At 40.8% G+C, this 26465-nt stretch overlaps 4 protein-coding genes across 12 annotated transcripts in view; 1 reads left to right on the top strand and 3 right to left on the bottom strand.

Annotated features, from left to right (window-relative positions):
* The window catches only part of LOC122535056, a 31480-nt gene extending 28050 nt beyond the window's left edge, over nucleotides 1–3430 (top strand). The window contains exons 6-9 of the mRNA XM_043666227.1: nucleotides 1161–1241; nucleotides 1614–1988; nucleotides 2296–2508; nucleotides 2601–3430. Of these exons, the coding sequence (XP_043522162.1) occupies nucleotides 1161–1241; nucleotides 1614–1988; nucleotides 2296–2508; nucleotides 2601–2933 (1002 nt within the window). The 3' untranslated portion in view covers nucleotides 2934–3430. The remainder of the gene's footprint in view (nucleotides 1–1160; nucleotides 1242–1613; nucleotides 1989–2295; nucleotides 2509–2600) is intronic.
* Nucleotides 3111–10736, bottom strand: LOC122535053 (nuclear factor related to kappa-B-binding protein). Of its 5 annotated transcripts, none has more exons than XM_043666219.1 (12): nucleotides 10225–10736; nucleotides 9787–9880; nucleotides 9143–9391; nucleotides 8839–9071; nucleotides 8479–8744; nucleotides 7992–8344; nucleotides 6521–7913; nucleotides 5822–6142; nucleotides 5537–5726; nucleotides 4655–5462; nucleotides 4260–4562; nucleotides 3111–4181 (listed from the first exon to the last, which is right to left on the bottom strand). In XM_043666219.1, exons 2-12 carry the CDS (start codon nucleotides 9799–9801, stop codon nucleotides 3744–3746), a joined length of 4569 nt encoding a protein of 1522 aa, XP_043522154.1. In that variant the 5' UTR covers nucleotides 9802–9880; nucleotides 10225–10736; the 3' UTR covers nucleotides 3111–3743. The 5 variants fall into 5 exon arrangements, with proteins under 5 accessions (XP_043522154.1, XP_043522152.1, XP_043522153.1 ...); XM_043666217.1 differs by having other exon boundaries at nucleotides 4260–4568; nucleotides 10225–10735; XM_043666218.1 differs by having other exon boundaries at nucleotides 4260–4565; nucleotides 10225–10735.
* Nucleotides 10737–10883: 147 nt separating this feature from the next.
* On the bottom strand, nucleotides 10884–15688 carry LOC122535055. Of its 4 annotated transcripts, none has more exons than XM_043666225.1 (14): nucleotides 15355–15688; nucleotides 14881–15107; nucleotides 14549–14801; nucleotides 14335–14473; nucleotides 14091–14260; nucleotides 13645–14016; nucleotides 13395–13551; nucleotides 13248–13311; nucleotides 12915–13155; nucleotides 12627–12832; nucleotides 12485–12557; nucleotides 12097–12414; nucleotides 11829–12017; nucleotides 10884–11753 (listed from the first exon to the last, which is right to left on the bottom strand). In XM_043666225.1, exons 2-14 carry the CDS (start codon nucleotides 15094–15096, stop codon nucleotides 11452–11454), a joined length of 2700 nt encoding a protein of 899 aa, XP_043522160.1. In that variant the 5' UTR covers nucleotides 15097–15107; nucleotides 15355–15688; the 3' UTR covers nucleotides 10884–11451. The 4 variants fall into 4 exon arrangements, with proteins under 4 accessions (XP_043522160.1, XP_043522158.1, XP_043522159.1 ...); XM_043666224.1 differs by having other exon boundaries at nucleotides 10887–12017; nucleotides 12627–12667; nucleotides 12743–12832; nucleotides 15355–15682; XM_043666226.1 differs by having other exon boundaries at nucleotides 10887–12017; nucleotides 12627–12634; nucleotides 12743–12832; nucleotides 15355–15682.
* A 126-nt stretch (nucleotides 15689–15814) lies between these two features.
* The window catches only part of LOC122535065 (thymosin beta), an 11190-nt gene continuing 539 nt past the window's right edge, over nucleotides 15815–26465 (bottom strand). Inside the window, exons 2-6 of one of the 2 annotated variants that reach the window (XM_043666252.1) lie at nucleotides 18112–18264; nucleotides 17540–17653; nucleotides 16879–16992; nucleotides 16606–16719; nucleotides 15815–16499 (exon numbers count right to left, since the gene is read on the bottom strand). In XM_043666252.1, coding sequence (XP_043522187.1) covers nucleotides 16471–16499; nucleotides 16606–16719; nucleotides 16879–16992; nucleotides 17540–17653; nucleotides 18112–18241 — 501 coding nt within the window. In that variant the 5' untranslated portion in view covers nucleotides 18242–18264 and the 3' untranslated portion in view covers nucleotides 15815–16470. The remainder of the gene's footprint in view (nucleotides 16500–16605; nucleotides 16720–16878; nucleotides 16993–17539; nucleotides 17654–18111; nucleotides 18265–26465) is intronic. The other variant, XM_043666253.1, reaches the window with a different exon arrangement.

Here is a 26465-nt window from a genome sequence, read left to right as displayed (position 1 = left end):
CACGCCTCCGCTGTTTACGTCCCAGTCCGTTGCCCCGCCAGGAATTTGAATCGTTCCGTCGAACAACACGACAGAGAGCCATGAATATCCCCGGACACCGTGCAGTTTCTTCACGTGTCTCCAAGACAATTCGCCCCGACGAGGCGTCAGTTCTTTCTACGTAGAAAGATTCAGGAAAGTGAAGACTGCTTACACGTTAAGTGAAAATTTCTTGTGTCGTCGTCGATCATTGACCACCAAAAATGCAGAAGACTTACGACAGAATAACCGTGCCAAAGATAGTGATCTGCTCGAAATCGGCGCTGGAGGACTGCGTGGAGGCTGAAGAATGCCACAGGAGATCCTTGACGCAGAGGAGAATGACAAGGTCGAGGAGTAAGAGGCACTCGAGGCGATTTTCGTCGAGCATCGTCGAGCATCGTCGCTCGCTTTCCTCCTCGAGAAGCCCGTCGCCGCCGTGCTTGTCCTCTCCGTCGCAAGATCAGCCTCACAACGAGGAGAGACCTAAAAATGTTCCTCAGGATTCTGAGAGACGTAAATGCAATCAGGGATTTGAGACCGAGCTTGGCAGGGAGGTGAATAAAAGTGACGAGAAGCGGAACGACTGTATAGTGGAGAGACTGAAGAACAGTTTTATCGGATGCAAAGGCGAGGAGAGGAACAGTTTGAAGTTGAAAGAAACAGGTGTTTCTATGAGAAACAACTTGGAGATTGACTTGGAGCATAAAAGGAGTTCCAGGTGCAACAAATGTCAAAGTAACAAAGGGGACGAGACTTGTTTGGAGAGTTGTTCGGGGTACCAGCAGTACTTGAGGCTACTGGAGGTGCCTCAGGTGAACTTGGAATGGGGCGAGTGCAGTGGCGACGATTTGAGCTCTGAATGGGATTCCGATCACGCGGATAGGTCGAACGAGAGAAAGTCGCCGAAGGTAACCACCGGAAATGATGTTCTTTCGGACGTAACGAATTGTTCCTTCCTATATCGTTGGACAATAAAGTTTCCTTTTTTTTTTCTTCTTTGGAATGTGATTTCAAGTTGGGACTTTAAGATTTTAAGACTGAGGGAGTGCACTTAGTAGCAGGCTTATGAGAGAGACAAGATTAAAGGAGAGAGTTTTCTGTTTAATGAAATTTGATCTTGCGTTTTAATCTTGTTTCAGTCGTCAGGCTGGAGGAAACTGAGGAATATAGTTCACTGGACACCTTTCTTCCAAACCTACAAGAAACAACGGTATCCGTGGGTGAGCATGATTATTCTTGTGTTTCAAGTTCAATGTTAATTGAAATTCTGCGGAATTAATGAATTACAATTCGCGATTGTATCTTATGGACTTTTGTCTAGATTCTAATTAAAAATTCTATTAACAAACGGTGTGATTAATTATAATTGCTTAATTCTGCCATTGATTGTATCTTGTGGTCTTTTTGTCTAGAAACATATTAATCAAAAATTCTGTTAACATTAAAAGGTATGATTAATATTAAAAAGTTTCTAATTCTGCTGCTAATCCATACCTTGCAACCTTTTTATCTAGAAATATTCTGATTCTAAAATTCTACTAATAAATGCTCTAATTAACATTTAAACGTTTCTGATTCTGTTGAAATTTTAGGTACAACTAGCGGGTCATCAAGGGAACTTCAGAGCGGGGCCCACCCCAGGAACGATACTGAAGAAACTCTGCCCACAAGAAGAAGCTTGCTTTCGTCTGTTGATGAACGACATACTGAGGCCGTACGTTCCGGAGTTCAAGGGTGTTTTGGATGTAAACGATACGGAGGAAAGTAACGTTGAGGGCAACGAGGCCGGGGAGACCCTTCAGAAGGACAGCAACAGTGATAACGTGACCAAGAGGACCATAGTCTCCTCTTACTTGCAGTTGCAAGATCTTCTTGGAGATTTCGAACATCCGTGTGTGATGGACTGCAAAGTTGGAGTGAGAACGTACTTGGAATCGGAGCTCGCGAAAGCCAAAGAAAGACCCAAGGTATGACGTCAATTAACCTCTCAGCTACTGAACTATAGCTGCTGTACCACCTTCACGTACATTACTTTTCGAATTGTATGCCACTAGAGGAGTGGCTTACATTTAATTAAGGCTTGGAAATCCAAGTATAAATCACGTATAAATTTCATATCTCTATTTTATAGTGTTTTAATATTTCGTTTTCTAATATTTTATATTTAGTACTTCAATATTTCATCTTCTAAGCATTTGGTATTTAGTACTTTAATATTTTAGTATTTCTCGTGTCGTTTTAATATTCAATACGATCTTGTTACCTTTTTCACAGTTACGAAAAGACATGTACGAGAAAATGGTACAAGTGGATCCGTCAGCACCGAGCGCCGAGGAACGCCGGGTGCAAGGAGTGACGAAACCAAGGTACATGGTCTGGCGTGAGACGATCTCCAGCACGGCCACGCTAGGTTTCCGTGTCGAAGGTATCAAACTCGCCCACGGAGGCTCGTCGAAGGACTTCAAAACGACGAGGACTCGGGAACAGGTTTGTCAATTAGGCACCTGTCGATTAGAATTTAGGTTGGGATCAATGATACAATTTCATCAAATTAAATATCGAATTTCTAATTAATTTAGGTTACGGAGGCGCTGAGACGTTTCGTGGAAGACTATTCGCACGCCGTGCCCAAGTATATCCAACGTCTGAAAGCGATCAGGACCACGTTGAAGGCATCCCCGTTTTTTGCCTCGCACGAGGTCGTTGGGTCCAGCTTGTTGTTCGTCCACGATGCCAAGAACGCTGGCATCTGGATGATTGACTTCGCGAAAACGTTGCCTCTGCCTCAGCACTTGCCGAGGATCTGTCACGACGCCGAGTGGAAAGTGGGGAATCACGAGGACGGGTATCTGATTGGCGTGAACAATCTGATAGACATATTCCAAGACATATGGAATTCAGAGGGGACGTAATACTGTTACGATCATTTCCCCTGGATACAAGTTGACGCTGCGATGACGAGGATATCGAGTTGATCATTCTTGATCTTGCAAATGTAAATGCAAAAGCACCTTCTTTGCCCCTTTCTACGGCTCTACCACTTTGTACTTTTGTGAAATTGTGTACATAGATTGACGGATTTTTTTTGGTACGACGCGATATCCTCTCACGAGAAAACGGACCAAAGACACGGCGGCTCTCTGTTGCCGCCTAGGTATTTCGTAGTTAAGTCTTCCTATTAACGTAGAGACGACGCGCGAGAGAGAACTTCTGAAAGCAATAATTTAAATGACGTTAAGTAATAAGTTTTATTTATGCGCAACGCTCGCAAGAGTTCTTCTTGATACAAGAGAAAGAAGAAACGACGATGTTTCCTGATTTTTTTTTTTTTTTTTTTTTTTGTATTTAAAATCGTACCATGCATCTGTAAATAATTCGACACTCAAATACAAAAGAAACTTCACGATCACATGTGTTCTCATTTCAAGTGTTCCCCCAAACGTATAACGTTATAGCGTTGATCACCCCCATCAACGTGTCGAATAAACTGTGGACGATTCTTTTGCTTTTTTCCTAATTTTGCCAAACCTAAAAACAACGTGGTTGTGTACAACGTGTACGACCTTTTACTAACTTTCGTGTTTTCTTTTTTCTTCTTTTACGTTTTGCTTTTATCATACATATATAAATCGGTGTATTCCTCAGAAAAATCCGAACTACGGGAAATTAAAGTAAAGATTGGATAAATAAAGAGAGAGAAAGAGAGAGTGGCATCAATTTTGTCAAGGTGCGCTGTAGGTGTTGTTTCTCGATGATTGTGTCTGTATAGTCTGCTGCTGATTCCCCGTGGACTGGGACGAGGTTATAGTGGTTGGAGCAATGACTCGAGCGTAAACCGCCGCACCAGTGGTTTTCAACCCAGCCGGCGTTGGTATCACTTTCAAGCCGTGCAACGTTTTGATGTTGAGCAACTGGCTCGGCAAGATGATTGGCTGCTGCTGCGTCTGTTGCTGCGACGATTGCTGCTTGCCAAGCACAACGCTCCCGCTGCTGCTCACCCCGACTCCCACGTTTTTGTTGCCACTTGCCAAGACTATCGGCTTGCCAGCTAACTGAGCCGTCACCATTCGAACGGTTTGCGCCTGCTGCGGTTGCGGCTGTTGCTGCGTGCTAGCTATGATCTTCGACTGGCCCGACGAAGTCTGCGCTTGCGACACTACCTGAGAGTCGTCGCATCGAAAATCATCAGTTTTGGAAGCTGAGATTGGAAAAAGAACAAGAACGAAAGAATTACATACCTGATACTGAGTTTGTATGACCTGTTTCCCTTGTCTGCCGAGTTGATTTGCATGGCTGGTCGTCGTTGCCAGTTTCAGCCCCTTCTGCGCGAGGAGATTTTCCACGGAGATGAGCTGCCCGCTGCCGGAACTCGTTAAAACCTTCGCCAGTATCTTCTGCTGTTGCTGCTGATGCGGTGACTGTTGAATCTGCACGGCGATCGGCTTCCCTCCAATCTGAGCGATTATGCGCTGCATGCCCGACGTTTGTATCGATTGTTGCTGATTGGCAACGACTCTCTGTTGGATCTGCTGCTGCTGCTGTTGCTGCTGAAACAACGCGAATACGCTGGATTATACACCAACGAAGTACATGGTAGAAATAGTATGAAGTAGAAATTCAACGAATTTCGCACCTTCAACTGTTGTTGTTGTATCTGTTGCGACTGATTGCCAGATGGTGACGATTGTTTGATGAATATTGTCTGACCTTGAAGCCCGTGACCCGTGAGGAGCGATTTGATTTGCCCAGAGCTGACTAGTTTTATCTGAGAGGCTAGCAAAGTTTTTCCAGGCAGCACGTGCTGCTGTTGAGACTGTTGTTGCTTTATACTAGCAGCCTGCAAGATATTCTTTCCAGCTTGATTGGTCATTATGGTTTGCTGCTGCTGCTGCTGTTGCTGCTGCTGCTGCGGTTGTTGCGATTGTTGTTGTTGTTGACTCGGTAGCTTGGTGGGTGGCAATATCGTGGTTAAATTGGTCGTAACGTTCGTCACGTTGGAAGTACTGTTGGCCACTACAGATTGAGCAGAATGCAGCACAGAGTGCCCGGACAATCGAATAGTCTGCAGACCAGCGGACGTTGACACTTGAATCTGATGATGCGGGAAGTGTTGCTGGTTCGATTGCAGCAAACTCTGGGCACTGGTTTTCACAACAGCGACCGGTTTTCCACTGATGTTCGTTGCCTTCTTCGCTGGGACATTCGCAGTGATTTGCGGTTTCACGTCCACGGTTGTTGCCATGTCCTTCTCCACGGTGATAGTACTGATAGAGGTAGAGGAAGTCGGGAGGGACGTGACCGGCACTGTGGCCCCCGACATTGAAATTACCGAAGTCGTTGGCGTGTTGATCGTTGTCACTATGTTCGTGATCACAGCGGGTTGTTCCGTAGTAACGGAATGATCGTTCATGTTCTTCTCCTCGGTTTTCTTTTGCTCTTTCCTGCAAAGAAAAAAAGACACGTGCAATCAAAATATTGTTTGAAACTTTCCTCGCAAGGAACGTTTGAAATTCACCTCGAGATGACAGGTTGGATAGCAGACGCGGTTTTCCTTTCTTTTTTGGGTGTAGCTTCTTTATTATTGCTCGGAGACTGTTCTTTGTTGACACTAGTAGGTTTTATCACTGGGGGCAGTGCCTTTCGAGACATACTACCGCCATTCTTCTTATTCTTTGCAACACCTTGCAACTGTTGATGGTACATTTCTGCAAAGAAAGACACAATGTAATCTTCAACGTATAAAACGCAAGAGATGTAATCTCCAAAAACGCCAAAGCAATGTTTTCAAGTAGATACAAACCAAATTCCGATTCTGAACGTGCTCGATGAAGGTAGAGCCATTCCTTGCGTCGTGGATAATATCGTACGCACGGATCCGTTTCGTAGTGGAGTCTGTCTAAAGCTCCAGACACTACAGAGTGCAAGTATCCTTCCTTGTCGTCACTCTCTGTCTGCTCCCTAATGTACTGAGAGTCTTTCAGCAATTGACAAATATCGGCTCGGGTTCCTTCACCGTTAGGAAGTCTTGCAGTGGCGTCTCTCACTAAGGCTAAAATCGTCACAAAGTTTGGCCGATCCGCCACCAGCAATGAGTGTCCTCGAGCTTTGGTTAAACCAGAGGCTGAAAATGAAAATAAAATTAAAGTAGAAATTAAATAAAATGCAAATAATGACCTGTCTGATTGATTTCTTTAATCTCTTAACTGTGGTGCTGCTTTTAAAAGTGCGTATCATGTCAAATACAGAGTATGTGCAGCTGCTGCTAAAATTAAATTAAATTATAAGGAAACAACACTAGTGTTTTCTTTTGAAAAATCAATAATTTTATTGTTTAACTTAATTAATAATCAATAGCAAGAAAATATTTATAAACGATGTAAAAAAAGAACTAGTCAAGTCTAGTCTCAAAATATTCTAAAATCTTTAAAATTTGCAAATAAGTTTTATTTTCCACAAAAAATTTAATTCAAGTAACAAATTGTAATCGAATCGAACGTACCAACGTTATGCTGATAAATGCCTTTCACCGGACCCACGACAGAAGCATAACCGTGCATTCTGTACGTGAACGCTTTGTGAGGTGCAGCGTAACGCATACGTTCTTGCCTCCTGAACTCTTCTCGTTCTTCCATCGTGGACGCCCGAACTTTCCATTCGGTGGGCCAGAGAGCGCGAGGTGGCTCCCATTCCGCAACAGTGTTGACAGATGCGCCATCGACGTTGATCGACTCCATCGCCGGACTGCTGCTATCTCTGCCGCTCGAATTTGCGTTTCCACTTGCGGTGTTGCTGTTAACGTTGCTGCTGCTGACCTGAGGCGCTTGATTCTGTTGCTTCACGGCGACCAGACCGAGCGAATCTTTGTGCATCAAGAATTTCGCGCACAGGTCAGACAGACGAGAGTCCGAGTCTCGCCCGGCACCGATCCACGCATAGACCCCGCTTCCTTTGTTCTCTAAGTAAGGGACAAGCTCCGATTCTTTTTCCTGTCGGTCGCTTATGTCCTGAGAATAGGTGAGCTCACCGGCAAGGAATCCCAAAGCTAGCGGGACCAGTGCTGGCCAAGAGGACGCCAGGGAGTACCAATCGTTCAACGGTGAAATGGGATTCCCTTGCCACTGGGTGACAGCGTCCTTCATTTCCCCGGCGCTCATTCTGTACTCGCCTTTCGAAGTGAACGCATCTCTCAGCAACGAGAAGAAACAGGAGTGTGTCTCTTGCATCAATTCCGCCCCGCTGTTCATGTCCATGGCATCCTCGTTCGACGGGACAGCAATCTCTTTGTCAGGTATCGATATAACTCCCTCGTCCTCGCACTTCACATCGTCCAATATATCAATCCCATCGTCGAGCTGTATAGGGAGCTGCATCATGTCGATGCTGTCCAAGTCGAGCTCCTTCTTGTCGTTCTCTTCCTCCTCCTCCGTTTCCAGTGGCGGGTCCTCGTTCACTCCCGTGCCAAGCTCCGTTTTTATATCGTCGTACTCCATGTCCTCCACTTCCTTCTTTATCTCTGGAGCGGCCATCATCGACGTCTTGCCAACCTTCAACGCAACGGGGCTCAGCTTCTTCTTAGACATCTGATGCATCTCGTACGCGTCCATAGGCTCCGACTTGATCGGCGTCAGCATTCGGTGATCCATATCCAACGCGTTGGAATGTCTATTCTCGTCCGTCGTGTGAGAATAATCACTGTTGTCGCTTTCGTGTTTTATCGAGTTGGTTAATCTCGGCGCCGGTGGACAGAGCGGCGAATGCTCCAGCTTTATCCGTTTCTTCGCCGACGTGATGCGTATGGCGGGGCCGAGCGATAATTTGTGCTTCTGTCCGATTTGCGCTCGTTGAGTTAAATCGGCAAGAGCGATGCCCTGCGTATTCAATTCCGGATGAATCTGAGGGAACACGATAAACATTAGTACATCAATGTCGTTAAATTTTCTATTCGTATAAATTCGTTTAATTTTACGTACGTCGCGCCGTGCTCTTCTCTTCTTGTGCTCGAGCAACATCTCGCGGTACATTTCCTCCGTTTGCTCGCGTACAAACAGAGACCTGTTCGCCGGATATTCCGCCCGCTGCAGCGTGGAGAAAACAGGCCGGATAGTCTCATCCTCGTGATTTATTTGCAAACCCCGGATGGACAATCCCTGAACCCCCATCAAGGAGCGTTTCTTCTTCTTCTGCTTAGCGCCGGACAACTGATAGTGCGGATAGTTCTCCTCGTTCTCGGACGTTGTGTCGGCCGCTAGCTTCGCGCTCGCTCCGAGTTCTGTCCGCAGTGCATTCAGTTCCTCCAAATAGCGCAGTTGCGTTTTCTCTTCAACTGTCGGTTCATTGCTTGTTAGTATTGTCCCTCGGAAGTTACTACATACTTCTCTGCCAAACGGCTGGAGTGTGGGGGAAGTATAAACAGCCAGAAAATTTTTTACAATCAGTCGCAGCGTAAGCTTAACTTACCCATAGCAGGTTTCGGCTTCCTCCATTGGATTTTCGACACCGTTCGTTGAGCCGGTTGACAGAAACCCTGTTTATACGCATTGTACAGCAAGCTCTCCCTTGACTTTAGTAATTGACTGGCCAGCTCGTAAGATCGTTTCCGCTCCTCGAACAACAATCTTCTCTGCTGCGCTTTGCGAACCAAGCTGCACATTCTTCTGATATCCGGTCGGTAATGACCGGCAGATAGGTGACTACGAAATGCGTCTAAAGGCGCTACGCCGAACCTAATATAGACAAATTGAAAATAAACAATATATAAATATAAAAGACGATACTTTACTTTCGAAAGTTTGTCAAAGACGATTAATTCTCCCTAACCTGTGATTTTCACGTTCGAATAACATACGCAGTGTTTTCTCAGTTTCAGCTTCCACATCGCAATCCTTTGGGAAAACTGGCAGAAGATTACAAAGGGTCTCCCTTTGACTTTCTGTAAGGCATTCGTTCCAAATGTAAGGGTAATCCAAAAACTCTTTGAAAATGGCTGAATGTTCGCAGAGATCTTGCGGCAGTTTTATCTTGGTGTTTCCAGCGATGCACGTTTCCCATTTCTGGAAATGAAGTTCTTGTCAGCAAACATGTATTTTCATGTAATTTCATATAAAAATGTGAAATCTCAGACCAAAGTATCCGGACTCTCCGCTTTGACAGAATATTCTGTGTTGTCATTCTCTTCGTCGTCCTCTTCGCCAGAACTGTGGGTCTCACTGCCGCTTGTACCTTGCTCTTCTCCGCTGTCGTCTCCACTGTCGGTCGAAGTACTGCTTCCACTAATGCTGCTGCTACTACTGTTACTTCTGGATCCACGAGAAGATGCATCATCCTCGTCTTCTTCAGCCCCGCTGTCACCACCAGCTGAACATTCGTCTACCTATAGTCACAATGTTCGCATGAAAACAGCAAAAACAAATGTTATACGTATATTGGTGTTTTAGAAAAAAATCAAGTAGCAGTATTGTATTTGGGGAGTCACTCTAAGTTCAGGTATAATATACGTGTACTAAAAGTAGCGTTTAAACTAATGACTTGTAAACGTGAATTTATATTCTAACGATCATTTATCAAATTTTGCCCTAACAATCATTTCATTCCAAAAATGCACTCTGCGTTGTTTGCACTAGTTTTTCATAAACCTTCAGTTACAACGATAGTTACAAACAATCCAACGTTCACTCCTGGTTGAAATTGAGTAAATGAAACAATGATTATCTAAAAAAGAAAAAAGAACAAACGAGACAAGCATATGATACATGTGATACATGTAACCTCTTTGTGACCCATCAAGCATACTGATTCCAAGTTATTTGGTGTACTTCTTTGAACATCCTGTGTTTACAATTTTCACCAAAATTAAGCTGCTCTGAAACACGATTAAAAAAAAATCTACATTGTCGCCTATACACTCCTACAGAAGCATGCAAAAATTAATGAACAGCGACGATGATAAAAGGAAAAAAAAAAGAGAACAGTCGCTGCCATACGACGGTAGATAATACGCGAGGAAAATACTCAATGTGCGTACGTGTGTTCCCGATTACTCAATTAGGCGAGGAAAAAAACAACAAACAAGGACAAACGTTCTCGTTTTCGGGGACGCAACGCGAACACGCAGAATAACGTGCTGTCGCATATTTTTCACAGGAGACACAGTGCTATCGATCACGTCGGGCATCAATTTTCAGGATTAACTTGACCGCGACCAACCTCCATTCCTTTTTCAGTTTCTGCGCTTGCTCTTCCCGTTCACGGCCTGAGTCCTACAGCTTCCACGAAAATAACAGACCACGAAGCGGATGCTTGGCGTTCTTGGGCAATAATTCACTGAGCCGAGAAACAACGAACCGATGGAACACGATAACCTGTCAGCATCACGTTATACGAGAAATCATACGGCCCGAATGGACATTAAGTAATTTCGCTGTTCGCTGTTTGACCTGTCACAGCTACCGCACTCCTACTCTTCCAACAAATTTTAGTCATGGCGTGGAATACCAGCGAGCAGAACCACGGTGTTTATTGTATATTGAAAGATCCCCGAGCGCACACCTTCCTCACCGGTTTAGAACCGTTCTCGTCCGTCCAATGGCGGACGCTTTGCCGACCGATGCGAACGCGGTCAACACCGAAATGCGAAAAACGGACGGCGATTAACGAGACAAGGGCGAACGAAAAGTCGGAGATCGTTTATCTCGCGTTTAACCGCCGTTGTTCGTTGTATTTTCTTTCGCGAAATTAAATATTCGAAGCGTACGAAAAGCACGTCTAGTAACATTTGTCGGCTGCGCGCACGCACCGTTGGTAGCCATGTTAGGAGGGAAAATTTGAAATGGAATCGTACAACACCATTGGACGACGCGACTAGAGTTTTATTTTCACACGGGTAAGAAGATGGATGTTTCGTTTCTGCATTGCTTTTTTTTATTAGGAGAAAATATTGAACAAGTGAAAAACGAACGAGTAAATATATATATATATATATATATTAATTAAACCTGAAGACTGTGTGTGTATTACCCTGTATAAATTTCAGAAAGCTGTCTGTTGCTTTAAGTGATTCGTGTACAGTAACAAATGAAATGAAATTATACAGGTATCGAGCTACTTACATCAAGGATAAATAATTTATACTTTTGTTAGCTTAATGCGAGAGTCGTTACAAAACCTACCTTAGATATTCAACTTTTGTACTTTTTAATTTGTAATTCTAATTCTCTAATACGATAGAATACGATATTTACGTTTACAATGTTTTTCTTCTGTAATATATCTTTATATATCCATTCATGTTAATGGTATTTTGGTTATACAATTAAAAATGACCTGTTGTGGTTACGCAATGATCTGTCTCACTTCAATATCCAACTATGAATTATATAAAAGTAGTAGGAACTTTACGGAATGTGTAAGTAACAACTTAGCGAACTCATTTTTTTAAGACGAGGCATTTTGATTAGCGTTTTGTGCTACCCCGTTGCAAGGCGTCTCCGTCGGCACGGACAACACCGGTGTGTATTGCATGTAGTGTGGTTGACCAGCAACAGCGTACCAGTGTTCGGGTACATTTTGCGGCGGCATGTTGAACGGAGTTGGTGGGGGACACAAGTACGGCGGACATACGCCCGCGGAGTAAGCCTGCGTATAATCCATTCCGGGACATAGATGCGGCGAGAAGGATTGCATGTTGTTGCTGTCGTATATATCGGAATGCGGTAAACACGGGATCGGTATGAAACCTGGATTGAGAGAATAGTAAGGGTTTGCAAATGCATCTGTCTCGTTGCCGTAGTACGGCAGCCCGGGATACATGCCTTGTTGCATGTACGACGCTTGGTAAGCGTTCATTGCATTCGCAGGTGCGTGTAACTGCTGATGCATCGAATGTGGAGACTGAACGTTCATGGTATTTTCTTTCGTATCTCTCTCCAACTTGGAGAGTTTAGAACTCGATCCGTTGCTCAAGTACTGGTTGGCAAAATGCGAGGAGGATCGATATCGATCTGCGTGAAAGATGAATATTTATTATACAACAGCGTACGCGCATGCGAAACGAGTTTTTTCGGCGTTTTTATTACTTACTCTCAGAATTCTTCTTAAAACGTGGACCTAACCCATTTCTACTGAAACGGGAAGATTCCTTGTTTGCAGATTCCAATTTATTGTCACGGGATGAATACGAAGACGTTTCTTTCCCGTCATTCCCTTTTTGAACTTCGGTCTTTTGAATCTGCACGTTTTTGGTATCATTCGCATATTTGTCTCCATTTTCCTGGGGCAGTAATTGCACCCCAACCTCGTTCTGGTCGCTGTTTGGTTCCTTTTTTTGTTGCGTTAGCGTACAATCTTGGATCATGTTATGCGTGATGTTTGTAATTTCTTCTTCATTTGGAGATGCTCCTTTTCGATTAATAAATAAATAAACAAATATATGTGCGAAATTAATATAAAAAACATACAGACAATATACCTTGATACCACTGTCCAAAATTGGGCGACTGTCCATTTGTTAAATAATTCCAATTGGCACCACCACGAAAATACTATAACAATAGTTTGGAACGAATGAATGACATGTAGTTGTGATTTTGTAACAATTGTACGATTCTTACCTCCAATCCTAAATTGTAAAAAAATCTCAAAGTGAATGGATCTACAGGGATGTAAAAAGGATTATTTATAAATTTCATTATCAAGTCATATATACAAAAGCAATTCGTATTATTACCTGAGAGTGGTAAATCACTGCCATTTACATCAATACTCTTTTGCACAGAGCAATTAATAGAACGCATGTCTATTTGGGCATTAGAATCTCCTGCAATATTAAATGAAATGATTCACTGCATAGAAATGGCAACGACTACATAGAATAATTTATGTGATTTTTAATTATATACCAGCATATGGTGAATAATATATTTCTTTCTGCGCTCTCTGTTTTGAATATGAAGCGGCATTATTATCATTTTTCATTGGACTATCCGACTTCGAATTTCTAATAAAATTATTTTCAGGGTTTTTGTGTGAGAACGAACTTTTTTCTTTACGTTCTTTATTATTTTCTTGCCTCCCAATATCCATTGTAGAGGACTGAGTGTTATCAAGAATCATTCTTGAAGGAAACATTTCAACAGAATTCTATGAAACAAAATATCTCGTAATAATAATTTATATATATTTGGATAATTTATATATATTTTACAGTAATTAAATGATTCTTTATAGCTTACATCAATTGAATAATTGGAACATTTATCCATTGAATAATTTTCATATTCTTGATGATCCATTTTCCTACAATGAAATAAATAAATGTTTCATTTGCGATAAATAAAATGAAAATTTACTAAATAATTAACATAACGAGCTCTACTTACAATGATACTTCTTTCCATTGAAAATTATTCCCGCTAATGTCATTGACAATATTACCATTGCTTTCACTTTTATCAATATTACTTGATAAAATATTCATATTAGCAGAGTCTTTGACTTTGCGAGATGATGTTCCACATGCTTTTTTCCATTTTTGATCTATTATAATGAAACATAAATATTTAGAAGATGAAAAATTTAACTAGAATATACTAACTTGAATCTAACAGTAGATTCTTTCTAAATACTAACTTGAATCTAAGAGTAGATTCTTTTTGCAAATCGGCAACCAATTGGCTTGTTTATTTTTTTTGGGGGGCAACGGCTTAAGAGCTGAATATGGCACAATTCTCTTCTCTCCTAACTCTTCAATAAAAACTAACACGGGTCCTTGATTTTTACTCATTTCTTGAATATGGCCATAATAAAATACCGAATCATTGCTTTTCTTTTGCAATAATTTTATATCATTGTCATTGGAATCCTTCTCAAGAGATGACACGTAAACGTTATTATTATTGGTTTTGTCAAACTCTTCCTCATTAAAGTCCACTTGTACTAAACATTTGCCACCAATTTGGAGTTCATGACTATTGTGCCTAGTCCATCCTGCATTTTTCACCTCTAAAATATGTCAAGTGATTTGTTTTCCTCCTTTGAAATTATGATACATTTTGATAGAAACAAATTTCTACTACCTCGTCTAATTTCGTGCCATATATCAAAGTCAGTATTACGATAGATATTAGGATCAAGAGCTTTGGCAATTCTATAAGGGAAAGGTGGTATGTTCTTTACAACAATTTGTGTATCATCAACCTCCTCAGTCCCACTGTCAATCTTGTTATATATCTCTGCAGCCAATTGACTAAACATAAATAAATTGTATTTGCACATTTTGAACTATGCGTACACCAATGATGCAACTATTATCTGACTTACTCTCTAATTTCTAGATTGTCTTTAAGGAAAAACTTATCGTGTCTAAATGTAGCTGATCTATCATGTAACATTTTATGGACTGTTGTCTCTATGTTAGCCATTTTAAACACGTCTTTATATAATACTTGATAAACAATAGCTACAAATGATTTTTAAAATATTCATTATCAACATATAAATGTAAAAGAATATTAAGAATATGCAAGACACATACACTGACAGAAAGCAGCATTTCCAACAAAGTCTTTTGTATAAATACTTTCATACTGTTTTTGTGGCGTATGGCACAAGTATATCACATCTTTAAAACCATTATTTGTAACATTTTGACCAGCTTGCTTTTGTCCATTGAAAATAATAAATTCTCGTTTATAAAGTAACGACATAGCTTGGATCTCAGTCATACCACCCCATTCCGTAAAACACGCCATTTGTTCCAAATAATCCTCGAATGGAATTAATATATTCTACAAAGCAACATATATTAACCGAAATGTTCATATTACTATTGATGATTAATGAAACTGATCAAGCTGTTATAACCACCTCTGTGAATAAGTGTTTCATTTTTTTCATGAATTCTACACATTCTTTTCTAACTCTTATATGATAATGCTGCGTCATGTAGACTTGTTCGCTAACTGCTCTGAATAAACAAGTTGGATCTCTAGGTGCATGTTTCCTGAAATATCCTTCACTTTGTAGCCATTCGTCAATAGGTTCTTGAGTACGTTTCAATGATTTTCTGGGTGATATTTCCATCTTTGGTCACACTGAAAAAAATAATGGAACAATTTTCTCTCTCGTTGGAAATTCAAATACGCGCGTATTCTCGACAAACGTGAGGAAATAATGATCGTGAGCAACCATTTGAATGTTAAATTCCGAAGATGTTCTTTTTTTTCACCGACTCATGACAATTTCCATTATTGGATAAGCATGAAAGGACGTTCTTGTCTATCGTTAATCGTGAGTTATTGCACAGAGGAGGGAAAAAATTGATTGTAAACAGAATTATACCTGCTCGAGGACGAATGATTAATGCGTCGAAGAATTTCTTCGGATCCAAATTGTCAGTCTCACAGAAATGTTTTTAAATCGCGCAACGTAACTGTTACTTTGTAGCTAGAGCCATAGCATGGCTAACAAAGGACTAGCAACAGGTCCTCCTCATTAACTTCGCATTAGAACCGATTTCTCTAAGACTATTGGACGAAAAGATTTCGGCAGCCAATCATGACTCGTCGTTCAACACTTTCCGATCTGTTTTGTTAGGAAAGGACCCTTACTATACTGAACATGTGAATTTTCTTTGTTTGTACTTTCGCGCGACTGTTCAAAACTCGTATTGCGCAATATACGCTGTAGTAAATAACTGTATTACATATTAGTTTTTTTTTTATATATAAATATCTTTTATATATAAATTTAATTAATACAAAATAAAACAACAGGTTTGAATATATCATAAGACTTCTTCTTACAAATTACTTTTTTTTATTCGTCATGATTTTCATCGGAATGACAATGCGACGTGTACGAAATATTAAAAAAGTACAATAGCCCGTTATATAAAATATGATTTTTACAGAAATATAAGATCAACCGCTGTACCATTGCGATATTCTGTAACGCATGCAATGCTACCAATTTTGTTGCTATCGAAAATAACGTTTGCCTGCGTGCAGCTTTTTCTTAGTATAAAAAGTACATCCTTTGGCGAGTTAGTGTTAAGGACGAATGTCGATGCAAGCTCAAACTTTTTTCAACGCTGGCAATAGTTAGGAATCAAACGAATGGCTGTGTGCGTGTAGTTTCATCGCATCTTACATTTTTCTTTCTTTCTTATTCTTTTTTTTTTTTTTTAATTGAATTTGAGCCTGAACCTACATCGTCGTTCCGTTGTTAATAGTTTCGTGTAAAAGTCGACTTGCACGTCTCGCCGAAAGGGACGCTCATGGCGGTAGGATAAGTATAATCATAAGATTACATTAACACAGTGTTTCGCATTCTCCTTTTTTCTTCTCGGCAATGTATGAGTAATTGTTATAAAATGTCACGATATAGAAAATGGAAGAAATGACGAGTCGCTGCTCCCTTTCTTTTCCGTTCTTTCCGTTTATGAAAGCTTCTCTTTTAAGCAGCTATTTTTTCTGCGTCGATTGCTGAAACAAAGAACATCGTTCCAGTAAAAAGAAAAAAAAGGGGGGGGAAGGAAAAGCTTTGGTCTTTCAGTGAAAATATATCTGTTCCAAATTTTTTGGAACTCACCTTCTTTGGTAGGCAAGGGATTTTTCTCAAGCGTTTCCGCATGTTTCAATTTTGCGGGATTGAAGTTTTCAATGTCAGAAATCAACTCTTGTTTTTCTTTCTCCTGCTGGATCACTGTGCAGAACAATTTTGTCTCGTTAATTAATTATTATTTTACTTTCTAATATAAGTTTTATTTATAATAACATTTTCTTTACTTCTAAATTGCAATTTCTTTTAAAAGATACACGAAAGATAAGAATGTACAGAGATGAATGAAACATGATACTGTACCATCCATGTCAGGTAGGAAAATCTTCTCTTGAGTTTCGGTGTGCTTCAAACTACTTGGGTCGAATGTCTCGATTCCTGACATCAGTGTTTGTTGGGTCTTCTCCGCAGCTACATCTGCAAGACGTAAACCGAGATTTAAAATACAGGACACGAAACACGTGACGAGAAAATTATGAAGTACTGTCACCGTGAAAGTGGAATCGCACCCAACTACACATCTGATGATCTCATCGCAACAACTACACCATTACAAATTATTTTAAAAACAGTTCAGTCGCCAAATTTTATTCAAATTACAAGTTTCTCGTGGAGAATTACATTATTAATGTAGTTGTATACACTGTTTTTAAATAGTTCTCTTTAGCAAGAAAGATGGAAAGCCTTGTTACTGCGATGTTTCAAAAATGTTTATCACCAAACGAACGCAACGTCGTGTTGTGGACTATCGACAACCTAATACCAGATATGCAAAACAGTTCCTTCCAAGGCTGAAAGCGTAAAGTAAATAAGCTTGGTTTTGTCGCGTATGTTGGACCACGCTGAAGCACCAAAAGCAAGGAAACCACTCTCCCCTCTTGTTCCCAAAAGTCCAAAGTAGAAGCAGGAAAACAAAGGATGAATTTCTCCCCTAGAGAGAACAGACAAGTCTTGGGTGATATACCTTTGGCATTGGGCAATATGATCTTCTCTTTCGTATCGGCATGTTTCAATTGGTCTGCTTTAAATGTCTCCACATCGTGGATTAATTCAGAATGTTGTCGTTCCTGTCGCACGTCTATATATTACAATATAACATGCATTACAATCATTTGAAAAGAAAAAAGAAAAACGATGAAATTATTAGCATTAGTGCTCTGTATATCTGTAAGTTACAAAATAACGCAATCGTTAGAGAATCGTACCGACACTAGAACAACCGGCCTTTGATACGTATCAAATTCTACATGCAACGTTATTCTGATTTAAATGACAACGATTAAAATAAATGGATTCATACGATTATGTTTCCGTCCAAATAGAAATTCACATTAATTTTGACAAAAATACACACACGTATCTTCTAAGCAATTACAAGAAAAAAGAAACGGAGTTTTTGGTTGTTCAAGTGTTAACCCGGGATTACCCACGTGAGGGTCTAGTCGCCGGGATGTACCTGCGCTAGACCCCCAGGTGGGTAATCCCGGGTTAAGGCGCAAATAAGAGGGAAAATTTTGCTTCTCGGGATGAGTTTACCTTCGGCGGAAGGTAGAACGTTCTTCTCAGCAGTCGCTGCTTTCTTCATACAGCCATGATTAAAACCTTCTAGCTCGCTTTTCAAGTCTAAGGCTACTTTTGGCAGGTCTTTCAACGACGGATTCGACATGGTGATGTGTTGTACTCTTTAATCTGAAACAAGCAAATAATTTTTGGTACTTTGTAAACTCCAGACTACATGTTATCATAATTGACTTGACGATGTGTAATAATCATGTAATCTAATAGTAATAATGTAATATTATTAATGATACAATAATATAATATTAATAATAATATAGTCATATATTATAATTGTTAATGTAACCTCGACAGGTTACTTGCTAACGACCGAAAACGTTATAAACGAACACACAACAATCTAAAGAGTTGTACAATTCTGCAATACGAATTATCCGTCTCTAAACTAGAGGTGACAATATTTTTATTTGTACTTTGCCACCCGCAGAGAGTTTCGTTTGATTATCAACGCTCAGAAGGATTTTCAATTGCAAAACTGATGTCAGTCACAACTAGAATCGCGATCCGAAATGAACTGTCGAGTTTCGCCCGCGATATGTCTTTGTTTACCTGTTTGTCTGGTTGGACAAAAGTAGCCGAGAAAAGACCTATGTGTAACAAAAAAAAAAAAAACAAAAAAAAAACGGAATTCAATTATTCGTAAAACATTTCCAAATTTTGAACCAAATAGATGATATGTAATATTCTTTTATAACAGGTTTTATAACAAGTTTTATAAAACGTGTAATAAGCATTAAGTATTGTAAACATTAATAAGTATTAACAATATATATATTTCATATTATTATGATATATAATATATTATATATTAACAAATATTAGTATTAAGTATTAATAAGTATTACAAGTATTAGATTGTTCGAAAATAAAAAAAGATATTTAACAAAGGTTAGGATTTTGCCACCTGTAATAAGATACTATTTTTATGAAATGTACACTTGCATTAAATATCAAAATATTTCATACACGTGTAATGTACATGTACATACCTACACATCTTCATAAGCAATAGTACATACATCGCTCTAAATCACAACACTTGCTTCAACTTGTAACCTATTTTCTTTCTTTGATTGTCTAAACGACGGTCGAGCGTTGAATATATTAGAAACAACGAAGAAATATGAATCAGCAAGTGTCGTTTCAACTATTTCTTCTTCTTCTTTTTATTATTATTATTATTTTCTGAACAATGACAATCGAACGTAAGATACGTATACTGGAAACAACGAGAAGTAAAAATCTGCAAATATGAAGCTTGAATTTTTAACCTATTTCTTTCCTTTTCTTATTTTCTGAACGATCGACAACCAAGCGTCGGATATATCGGAAACAACGAGAGGTATGAATCTGCAAGTGTCAGCGAACGCGTCCGGTTCATTGTCATCGTGTTACCGAGAAACGAACGAAGCCTGCGTATACACAAACGCGCGCAACACGCGTGTTCGCATGTGCGCGACTATCGGCCGATCGAATGCTTCTCGCGATACTTTCAATGCGTATTGGCAGAAACGTCGGTACACGTACAGGGTGTCCCCGTAACTGGCGGTACAATCGAACAGGAAGTGATCCTACAAAGTCAAAAAGGAGGAACAAAATATTCGAGAAATTCGAGAATTTGAAAATTTATCTTTACTCGAATTTAATTAATTTCGTATTGGACAGACGCGAATGATCGACACGGGAATGTTCTACGCACAAAGTCAAGTGAAAAGATAAAATTTTTTTTTTTGAGAAAACAAGCTTTGAAGATGTTTCGTTCGAAAAAATTGCCCTGGTACACGTGTAGTTGATGAATTTTTCTCGAAAATCGAAAGATCTCAATTCCATTCTTTATTTTCATTTTTCATACACATTTTTTTTTTTCACGCAGAATCACGTTGTACTCGGTTGTGCCCACTAGTTAGAGGACACCTTGTATATCGGTTACATGCAACGACGTACTCGCATCGAATTTCCAACTTAAACGTTAAATGTTCTTCAATGCAACGCTCACGTTTTACACAGAAGAATTCGAAAATGCGAAAAATTTAAAATCTGGAACTGATTCACTCTAGTTACTAATATATTCACGCTAAAATCCTTCGTGGTTTCTTTTAAAAATTTCATCACATTTGCGTCTCTCGTTGTACGTATTATACATTATACATTAATACGTTATTATACATTAATTTATACATTTATAATTTATTATTTATACATTATATATTATTTCATTTTTTTTTTTTTTTAGAATACGTCAAATCAAAAAGCCAAAAAGAGATTTTCCTCGTAGACGAAGTGGAGGAGATGCAAGTGCCACAAATTCCGGACGAGTAACGGCATCGTTTCGAGCGAATGCAAAGGTTGCCCGTCTAGTATTTCCGGTCTTCTCTCGTTCGTCTTTCCTTCCCCCCCCCCCTCCCCTTTTTTTACGACGTTATAAAATAACGGATTGGCTCTGTAATTACGTCGGAACATAATCGGACATGTAACGTCTTGAAATTCAACGTACTGTGTTAATTGCAATTAGCGAACTCAGTTTGTTTTAATTGTATCGGCTCAGACTTGATTCGTGTAAAAACGTCAATTAGACGAACGAAATTTGTCCTCGTTGCCTAAACTTTGTACCACACACCGCGGTAGCTAGCCTGTTACGAGGCGGAAGCTGAAGCTCGCTGCTTCCGGTTCGCGTCTCTTTTCATTTCCTTTCTGGTCACATATCTTCCACCGTGACTTCTTACCAAAACATTTTTACTCACCCATTAGTCAGACTATTCTCAGAGATTACATTTCCTTCGGTCAAACAAGCTTATGAATTTCTCGAATTCATTCGACTCGCCTAATTACATTGTACTTATAATATAATTTTTATATTTCGAAGATTTAAAAAAATCCGCGAATAAAAAAAATGAAATTCGCAATAAAAGTTTCCACATTGCGAAGACATTTGTATCCAGAGAACGTAAATAATATATAAAATGCTTTTTTTATGTACGCCGAAACGTAATTAATAATCTGTGCATGCTCCGTCGCAAAGACTCGTCATGTGTATCATATACATACGTCGAATCCGGTACTTCACGATGCTTTTACATTTTACAGTTTGTCGGGGCAGTGACGCACAATCGACGACGGCTTTACGTTGCTTCGAGCGATTCCGGACTCTCGGAAGCCACATGGCGATTTTCGCACGCAAGATACAATTACGTACTCTTCGTTATTTAACGAGAATGTACTTGCTACGATAAGAGCAGTTTTGTAGATTCGAACGCGCCGTACAATTAAAAAAGTTTGTGCACCACTGAAGTATGACTCACGTTTGTCGGGCTCTCCACCCCCCCCCCCTCTTTCTTCTTCGCGTTTCAGTGTTTTCATTCTCGCTTTATTTTTTCGCTATTTACGTCGCTTGTATCCATTACTTTCAGGCATCTCCACCAGACACCCACTTTCAACGGACGAAAAGTATCACCAGGCTAGGGAACAAAGAAAGTTTGTGCGCATTTCACAAAGCAGGGAACGGTTAAGAAGACACTCGCGGAAAGCTTCATCAGCACTTGAAACACCATTGTGACACGCTGCTTCCTGGAATTTCGTTATTGTTTCAGAGGAAATCAGCACTATTTATGCTTTCAAAAGGAATTAGCCTTCGAGTGTCTTACAAAGAAACTGTATACCCACGCATTTTTTTTTTTTTTTTTTTCTAGAAACGTCAAGAAAGTCGAATACATCAAAGTACGTACTTCCCTCATGAAAAGTGGTACTCAATTTATTTTTGAAAGTTTGTGCTTGCTTCCAATTTTTTCAGAATTACATTAGTATAAACGAATATGACGAATGATAAGAAGAAGAAGAAGAATCGGAGAAAAATTGCAAATTTGAAAGGAGGAGAACGCGCAGATAAGCGTACGTCAGTGGCTCCAAGAGAGCGTTTCGAGGGAGCGTTCCAACGGTGGGTCAGCATCGACAAGGCTGTGTATAGGTCCTTATATGGTAGCCAGTCGTATGGTTGTATATAGAGAGAGCTCGAAAGAGGCTGAATACGCAACTGTGGAACACATTCGTGTCCTTTACGTATCCGCTTGTTAAATATTTCTCCTCTCCCTTATCCTCTCTCGATACACGTGTAGGAGGTATTGCATCGAGTGCACGCATACTGAAACAACACCCGCTGGACTGTATTACGCGTAACGGTAACAAAACGAAGAGGGATTGCTTCGGCTGTGCCAGCCGTAATAAAACTAACCTTCCTAAGACCAATTTTTCCTTCGTTCCTCAACGTATAATTTTACGAAACAAAAGCAGCTTATAAAACGTAGTTCTATTCAATGTTCGATGCCGTACGCGATTTCGCGGCACGTTACAGCGTTAAGTCGGTCGATTTCACGAAAGTCAAGAAAGCAACGGTGGTTCTCGGACGACTCTGAAAGATGTAATATCTCATTGAATTATATCACGACACGACCAAGAGGAGCAAGAGAAGAAGAAACTAAAAAAAAGAACAGGGTCTCGGTGTCCGAAGAGAAATCACGGTGTAGATCCTGCTCGATCTCGTGAGCCGCGAGAAGAAAAGAGGTCTTGCTGCAAGTTAATAAGGAAACTAGGTTGCTCGCACCGACGCGCTAGCCGGTTTGCAGGACGCGTCGGTGTACAACACACCACGCTTTCGTGCCATGCTCATCGCGAGATTGAACACGTCATACGAGATTGAACAAGTTTGAGATCTCTCCGAGGAAGAGAGACACTAGCGAAAATTTTCAATATTCGAATTCAAATAGTTTTTTATACATTGAACGTTTACACCTGTTATACATATGTATATAATTTAGTTAAGAAGATACGCGTTGTTCCTAACTTCCACTGTAAGCCGTGTGCGTCCGAGCGTGCCCGGTAAGATCGATAAGATCGGTTAAATCGTTCAAAGGTTTCTGGCCGGACATTGTCGTGGGTTCTCGGTAAAGAGAGAGATCTTACGGCTGACGGCTAACGAATTCGCGCGGCCTGCCAATTAACTTGGGTAATCGCGTTTAATGGAGGACCCTCACACAGTGGCGTATGCAGCGGTTCGTTTCCGAGCGGGCCCGCGTAGCGATTGCATCGATTTAACCTCTTGAGCTGGAATAACGTGCCACGCACGTCGAGAATTTTTTGTCCCAAAATCGCAACATTTTCTCAGTTTTAAGTATATTTAAGTATAACCCAGGCGAAACAAATAATAAATTTATTACTTCTTAGTAATTTCTATCCAGTGATATCCTGATGAATTCAAAAAGAAGACGAATTATTGCATACGGTTTGGTCACTCGTTATGGTCCGCGAACCAGTTACTAATGCAAGAGGTTAACCTCTTGCGCTGGAATAACGTGTCACGCACGTCGAGAACTTTTTTGTGCCAAAATCGCAACATTTCCTGAGTTTTAAGTACATTTAAGTATAACCCAGGCGAAACAAATAATAAATTTATTACTTCTTCGTAATTTCTATCCAGTGATATCCCGATGAATTTAAAAAGAAGACGAATTATTGTATACGGTTTGGTCACTCGTTATGGTCCGCAATCAGTTGCCAGCGCAAGTGGTTAATACGGTGGTGGTGGTGGTGGAGGTGGACTGGCGCACACGCTCGGCCACCTACGTGTACCCACCATTATCGTATACCCACGTAAAAGCGTGCAACGGCGGCTAGAAAATGCGTTTTGCTTGCGATGATTCCGTGTTGCGCTCGCGCTCCGGGCGAACGTGATACAAACGCCNCTCTCTCTCTCTCTCTCTCTCTCTCTCTCTCTCTCTCTCTCTCTCTCTCTCTCTCTCTCTCTCTCTCTCTCTCTCTCGCTTCTTCTCTCCCTCTCTCTTTCGTGCAACCGTGACGGCTAACGAACCCTGGACGCGCGCGTATCGTATCGAGCGGTGGCGCGTACGCTCAGGGACGTATTACGTGTTACCAGGCAGCTTGTCCTCAACGCGAGCGTGGAAACGCGCCACACTTTTTTTGCTTTCACGTTGTGCAAAACGAACTTCGAAAATTGCCAATAGAGTAAAAAAAGTCCACGTAATAATATAGATTCACAGTATCGTCGAAATCTGTAAAATTGATTTTTACACCTGCTAAAAAAATGTAAATATCTTGCACGTACAAAGACACGTTTGCAAAGGAAAATAAGAAAAATATAGGTTTCAACAGGTCCCTGTAATTGATAAATTTTTAATTTGTAAAAATCGAATGTAAATGTGTAAATTTTATTCTCGCCTTCGAATCTCACTGAAAAAGGGAATTTCGAATTCGCGAACTCTCCGTAACGAAAGCCACGTCATGTACGCTTAATTATGCCGGTATTCCGACGTAGCTAACCGACGCGAAAGGGAATCCCCTTCAGCGGTCAAGATTTCGTAAACGAGTGCCAAGGCATACACCGTGAATGAATAGAGAGAGAAAGAGAGAGCTCTGAAGGGAGAACCCTTTGACCCAATCTCGTTGATTGCAGATTGCTTTCGTCATTGCGCTTCTGCACGACGAGCGACATCCTGGTTGCGGTACTTGACGAATATAAAAGGGGTGGAGAGTACCAGTCGCGTTCAGAAGTTCGTTAATTGTGTCACAATTGTGTGACAATCATCTGCCACTCGTTTGAACAAATTAACATCAATGACAAAATTGCAAAAGAATTATATATTACATAATGAAAAAAAAAAAAATTAAAATAACCTTAATCTTTTATTACTATTTAATCTTAATTACCTCGTTGTATCTGTATCTCTAAATTCACAATTGCAGCTGTGTTTTTTGGTGTAGCCCTAGGAGTTGACCTTGAGAGTGCTCAAAGAAGTCTTGGGATATTCCTCTTCCGGGAGGTGAATGAAATAGTGGTGCGCGCGCGAGCTCCCTTCGGGGTTGCCGCGCAAGTATATACGTGCCAGTTTTATACGTGCAGGGGTTGCACTCGGGGGAGCGGCCGACTAGTGGCAGACGGTTCCATCGATTGGCAATGCGGGAGGAGGGGTGTCGAAGAGTGGGGTATCTGAACTCTCCACAGCTATCTATATGTACTACATAACGTATCGACGACCTCGGGCTTTCATGGTCAATGGTAAAAAGGTAGTTTTTTTTTTTTTAATACGTCGCGTGGGACTCAACTCGACACTCGAGCGTTTGCAAATATGCATCGATCAAAAATCATTAAAAATTACGGACTCGAAACACGCTCGTTATCGGGAACGTGTTGCAAAAATTTAGAAACGAAATGGAGGCACGGAATTTGTCATCGCGTACTTTTATCTACCTCGAACGTACTAGCTTGCACAGAGTGGATAGATAGAAGTTATCGTCACGTTCGAAGAATAAAGCAACACGCTCGAGACACGCTCGCGACGAAAAATCCCGTCCGCCGATTTACAAATCGACAAACAGAATTCCCGTGAGTGCTGTTTCGCTTATTCGAAATATATCGCGCTCGCTCGCCTTGAAACGAGCCAACTTGTCCGCGACATGATAAGATGCAAATACCGCTTGGTTCTCCCTTATGAAGATACCACGCGTAAGCGTGTGTACATTTAATTAGCGTGGAATGCGACTCGCGTCGCAACGCAACGAATCCGCCAAGGCAGCTGTTCGATAAAGTACGTAAAACTCTCGTTACTTCAATTATCGTCGAGCCTCTCGAGCACACTCAGAGCGAAAGTGAAATTTTTTTCTGGAAATTTGTCGTCCGACGAGAGACGAGAAAGTGGATACTCGTAATTTACAAAGGGTGAATTGCAGAACGGTCGGCAGCCAAAAGAGCATTTGCGTGCCTGAAGCCCGGAGTGCATCTGTCAAAACCACGCCCTTGCATCCTATCCCATCATCTTGACGTAGGGGGGCCCACACAGGTTCAACGTTAAGTACTCGAGCTTCCTAAAATTCGTGTGACTCAACACGTATCTGGCTTATGACTTATTTAACCAAAGCGTAACCGAAGCACAAAAAGACGATTCTGATTCCGATTGTGTACGAAGTACAAAGGGCAGTAGATAATAATACAATGGAACGATATGTTTCTTATTCCGGGTGACTCGAGCGCTGCAAAAGAATAACAAATTACACGGAACACCGCGATAAAGTATATTATACGTCTGCGTGTAACAGAGGGAAAAGCACTGGGAGAATCTGTTTTGTTCGTATCAACGGGGGCGATTCGTACGCGTGGAGAATGCGTATGGAGATTTGTGACCACACCCCTTCATTTTCGATCGGTGAACAACAAAGACGATCGATATCCTCGAAAGTATGTTAATCCTCTGGCAATTTTCAAGTTCGAGAGCGGAGAGAACGATGTGAGCGATCCGGCAAAAAAAAAA

The sequence above is a fragment of the Frieseomelitta varia genome, unplaced genomic scaffold, assembly GCF_011392965.1.
Source record: "Frieseomelitta varia isolate USP_RPSP 00005682 unplaced genomic scaffold, Fvar_1.2 scaffold_666, whole genome shotgun sequence".
NCBI lineage: Eukaryota > Metazoa > Arthropoda > Insecta > Hymenoptera > Apidae > Frieseomelitta > Frieseomelitta varia.
The sequence above is the reverse complement of the archived record's forward strand: the minus strand, read 5'-3'. Positions and strand labels throughout refer to the sequence as shown.

Excerpts from the sequence above, each read along its gene's own strand:
- LOC122535053 (XM_043666217.1), bottom strand. Across the intron at positions 8,745-8,838 it reads TTCGAACGTGAAAATCACAG|GTTCGGCGTAGCGCCTTTAG; the intron begins GTTAGGGAGAAT and ends TGTCTATATTAG. Across the intron at positions 6,143-6,520 it reads CATTTATCAGCATAACGTTG|CCTCTGGTTTAACCAAAGCT; the intron begins GTACGTTCGATT and ends TTTCATTTTCAG.
- LOC122535055 (XM_043666223.1), bottom strand. The coding sequence starts at position 15,096 with ATGGAAATATCACCCAGAAAATCATTGAAACGTACTCAAGAACCTATT. Across the intron at positions 13,312-13,394 it reads CAATGGAAAGAAGTATCATT|GAAAATGGATCATCAAGAAT; the intron begins GTAAGTAGAGCT and ends ATTTCATTGTAG. Across the intron at positions 12,558-12,626 it reads TTTACAATTTAGGATTGGAG|TATTTTCGTGGTGGTGCCAA; the intron begins GTAAGAATCGTA and ends CTATTGTTATAG.